General features: G+C 47.0%; 1 protein-coding gene across 3 annotated transcripts in view; it reads left to right on the top strand.

Moving 5' to 3' along the window:
- The window catches only part of DAAM1 (dishevelled associated activator of morphogenesis 1), a 97,873-nt gene that overhangs the window by 32,744 nt on the left and 46,306 nt on the right, over window positions 1-18,823 (top strand). For all 3 annotated transcript variants that reach the window (XM_031049342.2, XM_031049343.2, XM_031049344.2), the window contains exon 3: window positions 5,574-5,797. In XM_031049342.2, coding sequence (XP_030905202.1) covers window positions 5,615-5,797 — 183 coding nt within the window. In that variant the 5' untranslated portion in view covers window positions 5,574-5,614. The remainder of the gene's footprint in view (window positions 1-5,573; window positions 5,798-18,823) is intronic.

Consider the following 18,823-nt stretch of genomic DNA (forward strand, 5'->3'; position numbering starts at 1 on the left):
ATATTCTTGCATCTACCTTCACCACACTGCTCTCTTCCCTGTGTAGCATCATCAACACCTCCGGATGGGAGCCCAATGCAGGCACGCACAAAAATGTATCTTCTGGCACTTCGGCTGATTGCAGCAGATGCATGCAACAAGTAGGGCTTTTCTTGGTGTGTTACAAATTTGTGAAACTACTTTTTTTTTTCTCCTCACTGGTGAGCATACAAGTGTTTACTGGCTCTAAGAATAAACTGGTTTGATTTTTCTTGCTGCACTCTGAATTTCACCATCAAGCCTCTGAAGCTTATCTGCCCTTGAGCAGAGCAAAATGTTTTCTTGTGAGACAGCAGGCCCAGATGTATGCTTGGGGTTGTGACAAGTGCCACAATGAAAGGGAAGAACACAAAGAGGAGGCGATGCATTTTAGGTGAGTGTTGAGTTTTTCACAACGGTGGCAGATGGGGTTTTCAGGGAGCAAGCTGTGAGCCTGTGACTGCATCCAGCTCCTCCCAGCATAAGGGGTGATATGCTGGTGGCCTTCAGGTGCCAGGCAGCCCAGGCATGGTTTGCAGATGCAAAATTATCTTTGTTGGGTTCAAGGAGTATAACAGGGCTTCTGGGAAGTGAGAGGATTGGGCGTAATTCAGGATTTGGCAGGGATATTTATAAATATGTGAGACCCAAGTCTCTGAGATTTGCTTACACTGAGAATTATGGGTTTTGTGATTTAGTGGTGAGTCAGGCTCCTCCTAGCAGCTGGTTTTGCTGCACCATCCACTTTCCTGGCTGCTTGTCACAGGTGGAAGGAGGAGGAAAAAGCAATTGTCACATGCCTTTTAGCAGAATGTTTTGGGCTTTGTCCCCCTCCTGCCAATATGCACGGATTTCCACTAAACACAGACATTCCCCTCCTGTGCAGCCTGTGCCTGCAAACAGCTTTATGCTGGAGAAGGGGTTTTTGGAAATTGGCACTGAAGCTTGCAACCAAAAAATCATCCTGGTTGCTTTAAACAGGGACACCCATGCTGGGGATGCTGGCACCATGCTCAGCGTGGGAGCCATGCTGGAGGTGCTGGTTGTGGGCTCAGGTCCTCCACACTTCTTTTTTGGAGGAAAAGGAATCCTATTTCTGAGCTTTTCATCCACACAAAGGCTCAATTTCAAAGCTTATATTTTTTAAATTAAATAATGCTTGGGTCCCTCTCATTAAAACATGTTTCTTTGCACCACCTTTGGTGCAGAATGAAACAGAGCAGCGCTTGTTGCTCTTGAGAGGGGTGAGCCCAAATGCTGCCGCTTGCGGGCAGAACACTGTCCACACATTTCAGGGGGCTCATGGTCAGGACCAAACCTGAGAAGAGGTCAGGTTAGTGAGCAGAGCCAAGGAGATTGCCAGCTGTCTTGGGTCCGTAAGTTGAAAAATCAAACCATGCCCAGGGAAGGCTTTGATGCTTCTCAAGGAATGCCTCAAATGTACAGTTGATCTGAAAAATGCTGTGGGAGTGTCTAGTTTTTATTGCTGTGGAGCTCTCAAAGTGATTTACAGTAAGATGAAAATAATCTAGAATTGTTTGTTTAAAAAAAGGATGCAAGGTATTTAATAGGTTTGACAGGTACCCCAGAATTGCATCCTGAGTTGTATGTTATCTATGTGAGGAGAAGCAATGAGGGAGGGTGCACCATTGCTCCATGGTGGGATGGAACAAGTGTAGTGTGCATGTGTGGGATGTCCAGTTTCTGCCTTCTATGTGCTGTAGAAAGTGGTCCAGGCCACCTGGGGCTTGAACTTGGTGGGGTGATGGTGTGTTCCAAAACTGCCTGCTGAGGCCACTCACCTTCCAGCCTCTAGCCACCAAAGAGGTCACTTTGCAGTGGTGGAAGAGAGTCAGAAAATTTCCATCCACCAAGAGCATCCCAGGCTGTACCGAAACGCTGAAGGGTTGGGGGAGGCAAAGCTTGGCGTGGTCCAAGATGCCTGAATTGGTCAGGGCTTGGCAGAGACGTCAGTGAGCATTACTGCACTTGCACAGAAATATTTTCTCCTTGTGCAATGCACTGAAATAAAGCTCTCCATTGAGAAAGAGCTCACTCAGGATTTTGCATCCTTGTTTTGGGAGGGGATGAGAGAAGAGCCAGAAAAACGACATGCTAATATTCATATTTGAGGATTTAGCTCTTAGCTTCTGGATGGGTTTGGAGGCAGGTGTGAAGGGAGCGTGCACACTCCTTTGCATGTGGTTGTACCCTTGCTGCGTATTTTTAGGCTGCAGACCACAATGCTGCAATACTGGTGCTGGCTTTAAACCAGCTTGTTGGGGCATGGGTCACAGACAGGCTTTGGCAGCATGTTGCTCCATGTGGGCTGATTTAGCTTGCTGAGGAGGCTGTTGAATATGCAAGCAGTAATTGCTGCTCTCCTTTCCTTAAAGCAAAGGCAGAAGCAACACTGGGGTCCAATTTTCTCATAATGACTGATCTCATTTAAGCACTGCTCAGGGCAATGTAGGCTTGATGCTTTTTTTTAAGGCTGGGGAAAACAACAAAACTTGTCTCTCAAGCATTGCTGAGCTGGAGCCCATGGCCTCTGTCCTGTGTGGCAACCGCAGTCAGTCCTCGTGGAATGCTCATCCTCTTCTCTCTTCCAGGGCTTCCAGGCTTAGCCTGTCACACATTTCCACCCTTGTTTCTGTGAAAACAAAGTTGTTTGGGAATGATTCAGGCCCATCAGTCCTGCCTTGAGATCTGGGGTTTGGCTAGAAGCTCCCTCAATGACCATTCCTGTACTGTCTTCCCTGGCTCTATATATACAGGGGCAATTAAACTTAATTTATTCTGGCTCACTCAATACTAAAGGCCAGAAGGCACCATTAGATCACAATCTGGCTTAAATTTATTGATCTAATTAGCACTCAAAGGTATAAATGGGAGGTGGGAGCGGGACACATACCATGCTGTGTGGAGCTGGTCCCTTCTGCTCTCCTTAGTGGAAGCCTCCAGGTTGCCAGGGGCTGTTTCTTCTCCTTGAATAACCAATTTCTGTAGGATTTGAGGGAGAGGAGAAAGCGGGACTTTGTTCTGATGATGCAGTCTGCCCCGGCTGCAGTTCCCAATGACCTGCCAGGGAGCCATGGTTTGGTTTTGATCCATCCTGTCAATGAATGTTCATCAGCTGTCTGGAGGTTTAATACTATCTGCCTGGTAGCTAAGATTCTCTCTCTAACCTTTTTTAGTTGGTTGCAGATAACCTACAGCCCACTCAGCCTACACTATAGGGTAGTTTGTTTTGTTTTGTTTTCTTTTTCTTAATTGTTTATAGATGAAAATAAGGAACCTCAATAGCTCCAGAGATGGAAGCAGCTCAAAAATACCTTGTTTTGGTTGCTACATGACTGTCTGCTTTGAAATCTAAAATAAAATCTTGCCTTTTAGTCTGTCATTCAAACTCACTGTAAGCATTGTCAGGATCGTGTACTTCTGAATAGCAAGCGGTGTTCTGAGAAAAGCTTTCCGTACGCTTTTGCAAGGCCAAGTCAGAGCTAGTATGTAGCAGCAGGTTGTGATGTTGAAAAGGGGATGGGAAATGCCCCATAAAAGAGGAGAATGGGTATGTTTGCTCCAGGCCAGCTGCAGAAGCAGGATAAGGCCCTGCTCTGTGCATGGCATGGCTGTATGCGTGGGCTGGGAATGACCAAGCAACGAAACTTGCACAGCTGAGGACGTGCAGGTCAGGACCAAGCTCCTGCACCAGACACAAAGCACCTTGCAGCCACCAGCAGCTCTGTGTCCTGCTCCAGATTGCTCTTTAAAACCCAAACCTGCAGTGTTTTTCCTCCATGTTAGAGGGAGCAGAGGTCTGTGTACCTTTAGATTTTTGTTTCCCTCTCTCCTTTAGGAAAGAAAATCCCCAGCAGGTCCCTAAACCCTCCTAAGACTGAAGGGATGCCAGCAGGCTGTTAATGGATTTGCTGCGGTGCTGGCTGCTGGGAGCTGTGATGAGAGAGCTTTCATGGCAGCTGAAATTCCTCCAGCGGCTGCATTTTTCTGCTTCTAAGATGTAAATGTGAAACCGGATTTGGGTCTCTTCAGGAAGGGGACCCTCTGGACTGAGCATAATGTTGCACAGCCTGGGATTATCCTGCATGAACGCCCAGTAGCTGTTTCCAGTCGTTCATGGTTTAGCAGATGATTACACCATGTGCTAAAAACGTACCGTCAAAGATAATTTCAAGAGTCAGACCATCTGTTAAAGTAATGTGGGTAGAGCTGAAGTTTTCTGCAAGGTCCCTGTTTTGGGAGGACAGCATTTGCCATGCATGCAAATGATGGGGCAGGGTCCAGCCCTGGGTCTGCCTGCCTACAGTGCTGGATCCCCACAGGCCACAGGAGCTGGCTGTTTGGGTGCATGAATCCTTAGTTGGAGGGTAATGGCTGGCTCCAGGGAGATCAGACACTTCCCTCCAAATGCTGACCTTTTTTCTAAGTCTCTTCATAGCTTTGTTAATAAATCTGAGTCATCCATATTTCAAATTTCTGCATTAACCTTGTCTGTTTGTGCTGTCTCTTAACATCCCAGCATCTTGTTTCACAGAGATAAAGTGTGTGTGTGTGGCCCTTATAAGACAAATGTTTAGACTTTTGGGGTTTCTTTTTTTTTTTTTTTGCTGGTTGATTTTCTCTGTTACCTCAAACGGGACCCTCTTCTCGTATCATTGATTTGACATTCCCAGTTTTGGGGCAGTATTTGCCTGATCTTTTCCATTATTGGTTGGGTTAGACACATCTCCTGCTCCGAGCTTTGCTCCCAACTTGAGTTTCAGAAATCAGCAAAAACCTAAGTGACCCCTGGTGTGAGCGGTGCCTGACGTGAGCACTGCATAGGAAAGTCTGAGCTGCTGGCACTGTGTGATTTTTATCAGTTGAAATTGTGCCCTATAAATGTTTACTGGAATTTGAAGGAGGATTTATCTAATTAAAGCCAACTAAAACTTCCCATGAAAAAAGAGCTGCCCATAGGCAGTTGTTGGTGGATGTTTAGGGACACCTTTAAGAGCTAGGGGGAGAATACAGGATATTTTCTCAGCTCTGCTGCCATTTTTGGCTCGAGCATCCTAAATCATATGAGGTTTTCAAGCACTAAGTCACCCATGCCATGGACCATGCACCTGGTGGCCCCAAGCACATCCAGCTGTTCATGTCAGCAGCCTCCCAGATTTGCTCTACCCCTGGCCAGACTTGAGATGGGGGCTGGCTTGGCTGCCACAGCACAGGAATGGCGGCAAGTATTTGCTGGGACATGCAGCAGTGATGGGGACCAGGACCCCTCTCCCCATGGGGATGGCAGTACATTCCCCTGCTGCTGCCGGCTTTGGCACAAGGCAAAGCCAATGCATTTTTTTAATTCACATGGTCATCAAGGTTGCCAGGACTGTAAAGTCAAATCTGAGGAGAAATATTTGGCATGTAAATGTGTCTCCACTTCCTATCCACGCCAAGCACGTGGGTGGCTTTGATTCCTCCTCCCCTCCATGGGATGTGAGTGCAGCACTGCAGGGTGGCTGCTCAAGCCTCCTATCTTCTTTTCCTCTCAGGATCTAGTGCCCAGGAGGGAGGGACACAGAGGATTTTGGCCATGGCCCCAAGGAAGAGGAGTGGTCGGGGGATCTCCTTCATCTTCTGCTGCTTTCGCAGCAGCGACCACCCAGAGATCACATACCGGCTGCGCAATGACAGCAGCTTCGCCCTGCAGACCATGGAGCCTGCTCTGCCCATGCCACCGGTGGAGGAGCTGGATGTCATGTTCACCGAGCTGGTGGTAAGTCAGTTGCTTTTTATTTTACCACATCCTCCCCCTTTTTCCCCCCCCTTCTTTCTAGTTTCCTCAGGCTTGGTTTTAAGTTTTTAAGCAAGGTTTAGCATGAGGGGAGCATCAGGGGCTAAGGTTGGGAGTGATTCTGCACTGAACCTTGAGCTCTACTCGTCCCTGAAGTCCTGCCAGTTTGGGGTGGTTTCTCTTTCTCATTAGAAAGCCTTGATTTCTTAGAGCAATGGCTGGAGGCTGGTCTGGCTTTGTGTACCTCCAGGGTGATGCAGAGGTGTCCAAACCAGTAAAGCAGGTTGTTCCCTGTAGGGACAAAGTAATTTCACTTGCTAGGCACTCTGCTACACAGGAGTCCTTGCATGTGGACTAAAACAAGATTTGGAGAGTCAGGATATTGTTTCTTTATTCCTTGGCATCAAAACTCTGAAAAACTTGGATTAAAAAGAAGAAAGCCAAAAAAGTACTTTTATCTCCTCTAGGCAAAACCATTTTGGTGTGGTTTGTTGGATGGACCCAGGGTGCTTCAGTTTGAGCTGATTCAGCAGTGAAATGAGGTTTCTCTATGGAGCTTTGATATGTAAGGGAAGCCGTGAGTTGCGATGCTGGTTGGTCACACCTCATGTTATATATAGCATGTCCCATTAGATGGCAGGCAGCATGGGTTTGGTGAGTCAGGCCACTTTAAAGAGGAGAGCTGCAGGTTGTATTTTGAGAGACAGTTTTGTCCAGACATCCTTCTCCATGAGTGGGTGAGACATCTGGCAGAATGGAACACCTTATGTAGCATGGTGTGGATTAGATGTCCCTGCAGCAGGACTCTTCTCACAGCAGTCCTGCAAAATGCCACCGGCCAAATTTGGTTTGTTCAGGTGGAGTGACTGCCTCTGCTCTGCATTTTTCTCCACTGATAACCTGGCCAAATCAGATTTTCACAGGGAAATTCTATCCCATGGAAAACTCTCCCCATGCCCTAGCCAAACACAGTATAAGGGCATGTTGTGCTGCAGCTTAGTGTCACTAACCAAGCTGAAAGAGGCATCTGTGGAGGCTCACACCAAGCCTATGGTACCTCATTTCAGCCCAGTATTTTCAAAGCATCTCCCCAAAATTCAATCAGATGCTTTTTGCAGAGGCTGTGCCGCAGGGACCCGCTATGTGCGCAGCAGGGCAGGAGCACAGCAGAGCCTGGGACCCGTCAGGTCCAGGGCATGCTCCATTGTGCTGCCAGGATTTTAGGGGATTTTGCCTAGCCAAGGGTGAGAATAAGACTCAGAGGCAGCTGCTGCACCAGGGCATGTTGGCAGCAGGAGCCATGCTGGCTCCCTGGAGACTGATGTTGTACAGGGAGGGGGACAGCAGGTGCCCACTGTGCTGCTGTGCAAGCAGCTGCAACCCCCCCAGGCTCCCCAAAACCCAATCAGATCTCAACCCGAGCCAGTGCTGAGTGGGAGGGAGGGGGAAGCCAAGCTCTGCCCTGTTGGGTACAAGAAGGCAGATTCCCATTCAGGGAAATGAAGTTGTGAACCCACATCCCCCTTCCATTACAACAGCTCCTTCTTGCTCCCAGTAACCTGTTGGTGTCAGGTATTAAATTTCAGCATTAGTTAAATGGCTTGGAAAGTGTCCCACTGTTTCTGTATAAACCCACTGTGTAACACTTGGAAGAGAGACAGAGAAGGCACTCGGAGGTGCTGAGCTCATTTTTACGCCTGTGGGAGCCTGATGCCACCTGGCCTGTCATGCTCAACTGTCTGGAGAGGGATGGGTTGTTCTCGCTCTGTGGGACCAAGTCTTCCTCCGAAATCCTTGGTTGTCTCAGTCTGCTGGGTTGCGGGATGTCAAAGGGGTTGGAGGGGATCTGGAGGCTTTTCTAGCTCTTCTCTTGCAACTTAATGGTGATTTTTCTACCCCATTTGTTCCCATTAGGAGCTTTGAGTGGCAGGGTGGAAGATTCAGGCCTGGGATGGGTGATATCTTTGGGGATGTTGCAACGGTGGGTTTGGTCACCAGGGTGAACAGTCTTCCTGCAGAGATCAACAGTCCAGCAATGTTCCTGCTCCGTACATCACAGCCTGCTGCATACATCAAAGGGCAAAAGTCTTTCTTTCTGGAGCCATCCTGCAAAATATTCTCTGGGCACTGGGTATTTTTAAGTGTGCCTGTCTGAGTCAGGAAACATCCGTAGTGTGAGAAACTGGTGATTGTTTCATGCCAGTGGCAGCGAACAAGGGCCTGAGCTGCAGAGGGACGTGGAGCAGCTATGAGTGCAAGGTCAGCTGAAGGCTCAAACTGCTCTCCCAGTGTCTGTTTTATGGGCTGCTGTATGTTAAATGGACACTTTGGATTTTGACTAGTTAAACAGAATAGGTAAATAATTAGGGTTTTATTCTGTGGCCATGTAAGTGTTTCTCAGAAGAAACAACAGGGAAGTAGGGGATGGTTAATATTTTTGCCTGGGCACAAACAGGAGCAATTAGCCTGGAAGAAATTCCTGATTTCCACCCTGGTCTGCAGGGACGATGCACCCTGTCCCAGCCAGAGTACACAGCAGGCAGGGTCTTTTCCCTGGCTCAGGACAGATGCAGATGTTGTTACTGTGGTCAATGACTGATCACTGCTTCCTCCCAGAGGAGCCTTTTCCCTTTCCGTTCCTTTCCCCCCAGCTGGGCTGAATGGGTTTTTGTCAGGGTATTGTTGGGATGTCACTCAAGCAGGCACCAGCCCCTTCTGAAAGGCTTTTCTTTGTGTGCTGTCCTGCTGGGGCTCTGGCCAGGCTCAGCCACACAGGGAGAGCAGGTGCTGGCAGAGAGGCACAAACAACAGCAAGATGTTTCAGCAAGATTTACTGATTTGCAGCTCCCTTGGCTGGGACAAGACTTTCTCATTTCATTCAGCTCTCCTTGCATCGACACCAGTGCATCCTGCTGGCAGGGGTTGGCGGTGTTTGGTTCCTGGGGCTCATGCAGTAGTGTGATATCTGCCAAGCAACATCCATTGGATTTACTGAGTTTCAGGAGCCATCAGTTCTCCCATAGGACACACCAGGAGGATCGCTGTATTGTGGGGCCACTCAGCACCAGCAAGGGGGAATATCTGGGGCTGCACAAGCTGCCTGCGAACCGGGGGAACAAAGCTGTGCCATCTGCCACAGCTTCTTTCAAGAGGCTCCTGCATATCCAGGCTAACAATACACATTTCTTCAAAGGCTGAAACCTTGCTTGCACGCTCAGAAGAAAGCACTTGCAAAGCTCCACATAATGGTGCCATATGGTGGATCTTGCCATAACAATCCTATTTTCTGCCAGCAGCTAGACTTTCTACCAGATGGGTAAATGACTGATGTCCTTTATATCTAACACTCCTTGTCACTTGGAGGTTTGTAATGAAATGCACTGTGTGTGGTGGTGTGCGTTGGCCCCATGGGTTGTGTGCTAGGTTGGGGGGTGGAGGCACAGGGGGATTGAATGTTTTGGACTGGAGAGGGTAGTGGGAGCTCCAGCATGACCCAGGACCCCTCTCTGGCTCTCCTCCCAGTGATGCAGGTTGCAATAGCATCTCCATCCTGGCAGTACAAGATCGATACACAGGTGATTCAGACCACCTGTATACTCAGGAGCTGCATGGTTCACTGTGGCTTTGCTGGCCCCTGGAGCATTAGGTGCTGCCTTTTCCTGGTCCTGCATCCTTGCTCCCAGCCTGCATCTCTACCAGTGAAGGGATGGGCTCAGACGACATGCTCCCGCAGCTGCCCCTCGAGGCTTGTCATAGAATTATAGAATGGCTTGGGCTGGAAGGTACCTTAAATATCATCTAGTTCCAACCCTCCCACCCATGGGCAGGGGCACCTCACATTAGACCAGGTTGCTCAAAGCCATGTCCAGCCTGGTCTTGAATGCTTCCAGGCATGGGGCAGCCACAGCTTCTTTGGACTGTCCCATCTCTGTGCCAGTGCCTCCTCTCAAATACTTGGGCTTTGAGGAAATTCCAGTTACTGCTCCCGGTGGGGCTTCTCAGACTTTTCACCTCTGACTTGGAAGAAATTAGAGCGGCATCTGTCTAGCTCTGCATCCCACCTGTGATGTGCAGCAGCCCATTTTTAGGCTAGGAAACCAGAGCAGGTTTCCCCAGGTTCCTCTGCCCAGACTTCAGCAGCTGGTAAGTTTGTGGAGACCTGGAGAGGTGACACTGGGAGGTGAGTGTCTGTGCAGTGTCCGCAGGCCCCTGGCCTCAGGACAGGTGCAGACCCTTGCGCCTGATGTTGTGTGGGGTTGGTGACTGCCTTCACTGGGATTTGCTGGTCGGGAGATACACAGAGTCTCTGAAGTGCTGTACTTTATGCCTTCTCCTCCCACAGCCTGGAAGGCTGCTCCATCCCTCTCTGCTGCTTTATGAAGCAGTGGAAACTGTAGCCTGGGGAACCGTTAAAGGGTCTGACAGCTTACAAAATATATCACAGCATTCGGTTTTGTTGTATGTGGGACAACTAATGAATTTCACCAGAGCTGCTGTTGGATGCTATCTATTAGGAGATAGCATCTTCTGTCACAGAGATTGATTCTATGTCACCTTTGAAATGCTTCATGGTAGGTGCTTGGTCTGTGGCTCACAATGTGGGGTGCTTGGGTAAGATGCTCCATGTGTAACTGTGCTGTAGAGCTGTGCCCTCGTGCCCTCTTGGCGTGCTGCAATGATTGCTATTTTATATGCTGCTTGAACATGAGCAGACAACCCTGATGCGAAGGAAAGAATGGTGGTGGGGTCAGTGTGAGCACCATTATGTGCTTGCTAATAGCAGTGCTGGATTGGGAGCTTGTTGCTAGCAATATCCAGTTTTACTTAGGAACTTGAATAATGTGCTTTTCCCCTGGTTTCTAATCCAATAAGGAGAAAGTATGAGGTTTTGGGCCTTGCAAAACAACATGGCTTTTAAGTAACAGCTGAGGAATCAGCTGCAGTCAGGCTTTGCATTTCATGCTTGCAGGTCAGCTGTCATTTCTTTCCTGACTAGTCTTTTCAGCATTAAGGACTTCAGGATTTCGAGAACCACTGAATGGTGGCCAAAGCCATTTCCCCCCATACCTGCAAAAAAAAGCATGCATTTGGTACCCAAATAATTGCAGTAGCCCTTGTGTCCTGGGCAACACACCCCCTTCTGCAGAGTCTGTCCAGGGCTAGACATGGGGCTCCTGACCCCATCCCACCACTGTGTCCCAAAACCAAGATCCCTTGGCTTATGAATCGTTTTTAAGGAGAAAAACCAAATTATTTGGTAATATCTGATTTTTAATTCACTCTGCAGGGAGCTATGTGCTGTACAAAGGACACTTTCACTGGGCTGCCCAGGTTCTGCTCATTGGACCTGCCACACTCCTGTCCCAGCCTGCTGATCACGGTGCTTGTTTTTGTCACCTCATGGCATTACACCCTCACAGATAATCTCTTAAACATGTTTTGATAGGTAGGCATCTGATACAGAAGTTGCACACCTACTCAGTGAGAAAATAAGGGTGTTCTGCCTACTTGTGTTCCATGCAACTGAATGAAGTAATCCACCAAGGAATGCTATATTTCAGCTGAAGTATTCGTGTAATTGCAGTATCTGTTACAAGTGCAAACTAGCGTGGGGGCTTGCCCAGAAAACATGTTGTTTCCAACCTGCAGTTCTACAAAGGAGCCATGTTACAGCACAGTGTGAACCCCAGCTGGAGGCAGCAAGCACGTAAGAAACCCTTTTGTTTCCAAAAGAAGTACAGCTGAAGTAGAAAGATTACATGGTCTACCTGCTAAATGCTTTCCACTTTGCACTTCGTAAAAGAGGATTCCACATATCTGGGAGATGCATGGGCAGCTCACTGTGTAGCACATCAGTGACCTTAATTAGGGCATTCAGGTTTTTGGCTAGCAGGTCACCACAAAAGTTACCAGCCTCATTGGATGGGGAATCTGCGCCAGCAGTGGCCTTCCTGACTGCTTGATGGCTGGGTCGTGTTGCTGGAGTTACTGTCAGTATTGAGCAATGTAGGTTGTGCTTCATCACCAGCCTCAGCAGGATGTGTTCCTGCAGGCAATACCACATACCTGCTTCATGTCCATTTGCAGATACAAATAAAAGCTGTTCATCCTCATGTAATGTCTGTCACCAGCAAAGTCTGGGCATTCCTTAGTACTCAAGCATCACTGAGGTCAACTTTTGGCAGCTTTGCACCTGATTAAGTTCTTAAAAAGGAGGCCAGGTGTCACTAAAGCAAGAGTTGCATGGAAATGAGGACCAGTTGTCCCATACAAGCTATGGCTATGCAAGGAGTCCATTTCCATCTTATGCTGCCTATCAGCATTAGGCTGTAGCTGGCTCCTGCTTCCCTCAACTGCATCCTTCAGGTCCTGTGAGCAGAACTGAACACCTTGGGAAGCTTTCAGAATTGAGTTGGCATGAGGTTTTGCAGCCCCTGGTTCCCATCCAGCCCCTTTTTGAAGCCCTTTCCCTGTGTTATGTGTGAAAACCTTGGAGCAGTTTAGCCCCAGATGAGCCATGCACAGCTTTCCTATACAAGCATCCTTGTCAGGCAGGGGATATCTGAAGCCACACTTGACTTGTTGACTTAAGTTCCAACTTCAGTAGCATTGAGGGATGCCAGCAGCAGAAGTGGTATCTAAAAACCAACTAAAAATGGAACTGCTTCTTTAGATTTGTGTCTAGGTTGGAAATCCACATCTGAAACCTTCATATTTCTTCGCCAGCTCTCTGTGGGTGCACCCACCAAAGGATAGGTCATATCCAGCTGTGGCTGGTTGGATTTAATCCATTTTAACTATCACAGTAATAAATAATGAGCCAATACGTCTTATCTTTCTGTTTTCAGAGTTTATGTTCAATCGTGTGGAAAAAGTGCACTGGCCATCCATGTGCAGGGCTTCTAAATCAGAGGGTGTTCTTCAGGGTAAAATAGCATAGATCAATAACTCAGGCTGGAAGAGTACCTTGTGTTAATTAAAATGGGGGAAAGGTTTTCCAGTGATGTTGGTGAAAAGGTCACAGAAGGCCAAGCTCAATAAATTGAAAAAAAAAGTATATATGTAGTTATAGATATATGCACATATATGTAACAACTAAAAAGATCTAGAAGCCTAGGTGGGTGCTTTCCTTTTTAAATGCACTACTATTAGAATATGAACAACATTAAAACTTTTAACCTATTAAGGTAATTAATAGGTGTTTGAACTGATGGGAACATGAACCAGCAGCAGCTAGAGTTTATTGAAGAGCTAAATCAGCTGTTGATGGCCATAATCTTTCTTGCAGAAGAAGAAAAGAATATATGTTTTATTATATCTGTCCAATGTGCTCAGGTCAATAACTGAAAACTGCAGAGCAGGGTGGACTGGGGTCTTTTCCAGTGCGGGACTAAAAACATGGGAGGTGGTTGACTACATATAAGCACTTTGAAGTGCTATACATGTTATTTCTTGTTGCTGCCTCTCATTTCCTTGATTTAAGGAATTTCCTTTATTAAAAAATTCATTAAATGATAAAGGCAAAATTAATAAAAAACTTCTATTCTGATTATTCATTAAGAGATATGAATAGTTGATGTTTTTTTCATGTTCTGTAGTTCCAGTTGCAGGTTGTCATGGGTACATTAAAAATAGACGGTAATATTGGCTGGGGTCAGTTTGCCTGAGGGGTTGTTTTGAAGTTCTCAGGGTACTATGGCAGAAAAGATGTGTGCTAGGGAAGAGGTATTTTTATTACTAATCCTAAAAACAAAAGACTTAGTTCACCAGTTTCCTATTAAAAAAGAAGCCCAAACCAAAACAAGCCAAAATAAATCTGTGTATGTTGAGAATTGTAATCGCCTAAATAAATGTTGCAGATAGAGGAGGTCCTCCAGTGGTGCAGGATGTGTGTGAAGGTGGTTAGTTGTTTGCACTATAACAGCCACTGATTAATAAACCTCCTTCTTCAGAAATGAGCTTTAAATGAAATAATGAGCAAAGCAGGATGGATTGTGAGGTGGAGGTTGTGCCACACCAGCAGGACGGGCAGGCAGTCGCAGGCAGGCAGCTGGCTGTGTGGGCAGCACATTCGTGGAGCGGAAGACGATTAGATGAGGAACTGGGGGGGAAAATGCTGATTGCCATTTCCCTTGACATTGCAGCGTTCTGGGATAAAGCAAATTGATGAACTTGGAGAAGAATGCCTGGAAGAGAGTTAAAAAGCAATATGACCCCTGAGAAAGGAAGCTGCTGCAGCCTTCAGGAGGCCATTATTTTTTCAATTTTAAATTCCCATGCTGCAACAGTTAATGCCAAATGTTGCCCAAAGGTTCCTGCTTGTTCGGGGTGTTTTTTTGTTGCTTTGGTTTTTTTTGGTTTTTTTTTGATACTTTTTGTTTGTTTGCTTGCTTTTATTTTGTTTGGGTTTTTTTTCTTTTTCTGAGTAATCTTGCATCTCATAGAATCATAGAATTGAATCATAGAATAGAGTCGTAAAGGACCTTAGGATCGTTGAGTTCCAACCCCCCTGCCATGGGCAGGGACACCTCACACTAAACCATATCGCCCAAGGCTTCATCCAACCTGGTCTTGAACACTGCCAGGGATGGAGCATTCACAACTTCCCTGGGCAACCCATTCCAGTGCCTCACCACCCTTACAAGTAAAGAACTTCCTCCTTATATCCAATCTAAACTTCCCCTGTTTAAGTTTCAACCCATTACCCCTTGTCCTGTCACTGCAGTCCCTAATGAAGAGTTCATCCCCACCATCCTTATAGCCCCCCTTTAGATACTGGAAGGCTGCTATGAGGTCTCCACGCAGCCTTCTCTTCTCCAGGCTGAACAGCCCCAACTTTCTCAGCCTGTCTTCATATGGGAGGTGCTCCAGCCCCTGATCATCCTCATGGCCCTCCTCTGGACTTGTTCCAACAGTTCCATGTCCTTCTTATCTTGAGGACACCAGAACTGCACACAATACTCCAAGTGAGGTCTCACGAGAGCAGAGTAGAGGGGCAGGATCACCTCCTTCGACCTGCTGGTCACGCTCCTTTTGATGCAGCCCAGAATACAGTTGGCTTTCTGGGCTGTAAGCGCACACTGCAGCTGGCTCATGTTCACTTTCTCATCGACCAACACCCCCAAGTCCTTCTCCACAGGCCTGCTCTGAATCTCTTTTTGCCCAACCTGTAGCTGTGCCTGGGGTTGCTCTGACCCAGGTGTAGGACCTTGTACTTGTCATGGTTAAACTTCATGAGGTTGCCATCAGCCCACCTCACAAGCGTGTCAAGGTCCATCTGGATGGCATTCCTTCCCTCCAGCATTATTAACTGAACCACACAGCTTGGTGTCATTGGCAAATTTGCTGAGGGCGCACTCAATACCATTGCCCATGTCACTGACAAAGATGTTAAACAAGATTGGGCCCAACACCGATCTCTGAGGGACACCACTCGTTACTGGTCTCCAGCTGGACATTGAACCGTTGACCACAACTCCTTGAGTGCGACCATCCAGCCAGTTCTTTATCCACTGAGTGGTCCACCTATCAAATTGATGACACTCCAATTTAGAGACAAGGATGTCATGTGGGACAGTGTTGAATACTTTGCACAAGTCCAGGTAGATGACGTCAACTGCTCTACCCCTGTCCATCAGTTCCATAGCCCCATCATAGAAGGCCACCAAATTGGCCAGGCAGGATTTCCCCTTAGTGAAGCCATGCTGGCTGTCACCAAGCACCTTGTTGTTTTTCATGTGCCCTGGCATGCCTTCCAGGAGAATCTGCTCCCAGATTTTGCCAGGCCCAGAGGTGAGACTGACTGGTCTGTAGTTCCCCAGATCATCCTTTTTCCCCTTCTTGAAAATGGGGGTTATATTTCCCTTTTTCCAGTCATCAGGAGCTTCACCTGTCTGCCATGATTTTTCAAATAAGATGGTCAGTGGCTTAGCAACTTCATGTGCCAGCTAATCTCTTACGCTTTATTCGAGGATGCAAATCTTTGCCTTTACATACTGTGGTCTCGCAGAAGTTTCTGAACGCTATCTGTCAGGAGTAGATTCACTTGATCTTTATTATTTATTGTATGTGTGTGTATATACATATACACAGATACGTATGAAACTAAGAACAAGCCAGCAAGTTTTAATTATTTGTTTTAATTTCAGTTATGGCAATGGATGGCCTCTTGGGTGCCCCTCATCTCCTGTGTGTGTTACAGTTACACAGTTTGTTAGCCAGAAAAGTGCCTTAGACTCAAAAGTTTTCACCTTTTTTCGTACAATCTCTGAAGATATTTTGGGGGTGCAGACCTGTACAGGGAATTGTCCCTTACTTAGTCCCTACTCCCCAGTTACTTCTTGCAGAATGTTTGGTGGCCTTTGGGATCTGTGGGATATTTCCAACCCAAACCATTCTATGATTCTATGTAGAGGAGGAACCTGTGATGATTGTGCTGAAGTGTTGCAGCTGTGTGTGGACAGTGCTTGGGCTTACCCAGCTCCAAGAGTCTATCCTGAATATCATTTCTGAAGTCAAACTATTGGCGGTGTGCTGTTGGCCTCCTGCTGTTGCCCCCATTAAAGCCTGTGGCTCTTGCCCTGTGGAAGATGGTCATTAAAACGTCCACCGTGGCATGGGGAAAGTGTCAGGAGCTTACACTGAGGAATATGCTGAGTCTGGGGCTGGACTTGATGCCTTTTCTGCTGGGAGGATCAAGCATTTCTTCCAGGCGCAGTGCCTCGGTTTTCTGCTTGCTCTGGCTTTGCATTGAGAGGGTAGTTGGAGACTACGGTGGCTGAAAAAACAGAGAGGTGGTGGAGTCTCCCTCCTTGGAGATAATTCAAAATCCATTTAGGCATTTTCCTTCGCAATGGCTCTAGATGGCCCTGTTGGATGAGGGGGTCGAACCAGAAGACCTCCGGTGGCCAGAGCTTCTCGTAGTACTCAGTTGCCAGCCTGGGGAGTTACAGACCATGGGAATATCTGCCACTGTGTGTCCTCCAAGGGAAAGGTATAGATTACTTGATAAAAGCTTTGGCCCATGGATTGTTCTCATAGCGTGCTGAGCTGAGACACTTGTTTCTAAGGTAGCTTTAGGAGAATGGTGTGGGATCACCTTCACTGGAGCTTGTGCTGTGTTCAGAGGGGGAGGTTTGCCTGGCTTGAACAGAGAGCCGTCAGCAAAGCAAGCTGCATGGAAGTGTTTTACTTCCTAGAAATAACAAATACACCCTGAGAATCAAATCTCCCTATGAGTTTGTTTTTGAATCATATTTAAATGAAGATTTAATGTGAAAACATGTTTCCTGATCTAAAGGTGAATAGTTTAACTGTACGGGACAAATATTTAAGAGTTGCATATCTCTTTCCAGTAAAAACACTCTGGGCAGAGACTTCCTTCTGGTAGCAAAATGAGGCTGTTATTTCATATGCCTTTGACCAGATTCCAAAAAAAAGTTTAAAATAGCAGGAGTGCATGGCTTGCAAATGGCCTATAAAATTAATTGCCAGTTAGAATCACCTAATTATTGAGCTCATGATTATTAATTGAAGGCACATGCAGGTTTGAGGTTGTGCACAGCTTCTCTGCCGTGCTATAACTCCACCGTGCATTTGCTGCTACAGGCTTTGTCAGAGCTGTGTTTGTATAGTGGGCTGTGAGCCCCCAGAAAACATCTGATGTTCCTGTCCTATCTCAGCCTTTTGAAGGGCAGTTTCTGAGCACTCTGCCTGGGGCCAAGGAGTACTGAGATACCCACTCATCAGTAAGTGAAGGGCTGGAGGTGGGTGTGGGAATCCCCATGTACATAAAACCAGTGAAGACCTGACTTCTCATGCTTAAGTCACTGTTAGAGCACAGAATAACAATCTGCTTGATTATGGTCATTTTCTTATTCACTGGGTACCACATAATATTTACATAAACACCTCTCCCAAGCATCCTGTAAGATATCGCTAGGTAGGGGTTGCTGAGTGATGCAGGACTGCAACGGCTGAACATGTAAGAGCTGGGGCACAATGAAACGTGCTGTGTGAGACTCAGAAGCAATTCTGCAATTTTTGGATGTGTTTGCATGTTGTTATGTACCAGCACTTAATATATTGTTCTGCTTTATCCCTTCTTGCTCCTGCTTAGGTTTCAGCTCAGTTTAGTTTTTTTTTCTCCATTAACAAAACTCCACATGTGCACAAGTTGTATTTTTAGGGTACTGGTATATTGAAAGTTTCAGTGAATATTTTTCTAAGGACCTAAGTACAGATGTGCGTGGCTGGTGTTTTCATGCCTGAATCCCAGATTTACATGGCAGGGAAGCAGGGTCACAGAGGAAGCACTTTCCTGTGCTTACTCAAATGCTCACCACAGAGGTAAATACTCATCAGGAGATGCTAGCCCTCTCCCACATTCTCAGATGCACTTTTCCGACCAGCTGCATTTCATCGGGTTCCCTGTGTCAGGTCCCATTTGCTGCCTTTAGACATGCAGAGCTGGGGTGGAAGCAGAGCTTGGATGTGTGACCGACTTATAGCCTGATGAGACAACAGCAAGGGACATCGAGTGTGGTTTTGGTTTTGAGGCATGGAAAGGCGGAAAGGCTTGCCCAAGGCTAAGGAGGAGGTCAGTTGCTGGATATGAATCCCTGACCTCCCAAATTGTAAGGAGGTTTGAAAGCAGTGTTCGTTGGAGGAGTCATTAAGCCAGGTTATTCTCCCTGGGTGCAGGAGCAGGAGAGTTGTCTCAGATTGAGCTCAAGCTTTCTCATTCTTCACTTCTTCCCAGGTCTCTGTCGCAGCAGCATGTTTATTTCTGTTGCAAGGGTGTCTTACAAGCCTGCTTCCAGAGCTCCACTGATGTCAGTTCTGTGCAGCACTGTGATTTGTAGAGTCAGTTGATACATGGGTAAAAATGTCAAGGGAGAAGCAAAGCTCCCCCATGCATGCGTAATGGTAAAAGCTCAACACCACCTGTCCTTTTGAGGAGTAATTTCCTTGAGAAGTGAAATTAATACCTGAAATGGCTGTATAGGC

Source organism: Melopsittacus undulatus, chromosome 4, assembly GCF_012275295.1.
Source record: "Melopsittacus undulatus isolate bMelUnd1 chromosome 4, bMelUnd1.mat.Z, whole genome shotgun sequence".
Lineage (NCBI taxonomy): Eukaryota > Metazoa > Chordata > Aves > Psittaciformes > Psittaculidae > Melopsittacus > Melopsittacus undulatus.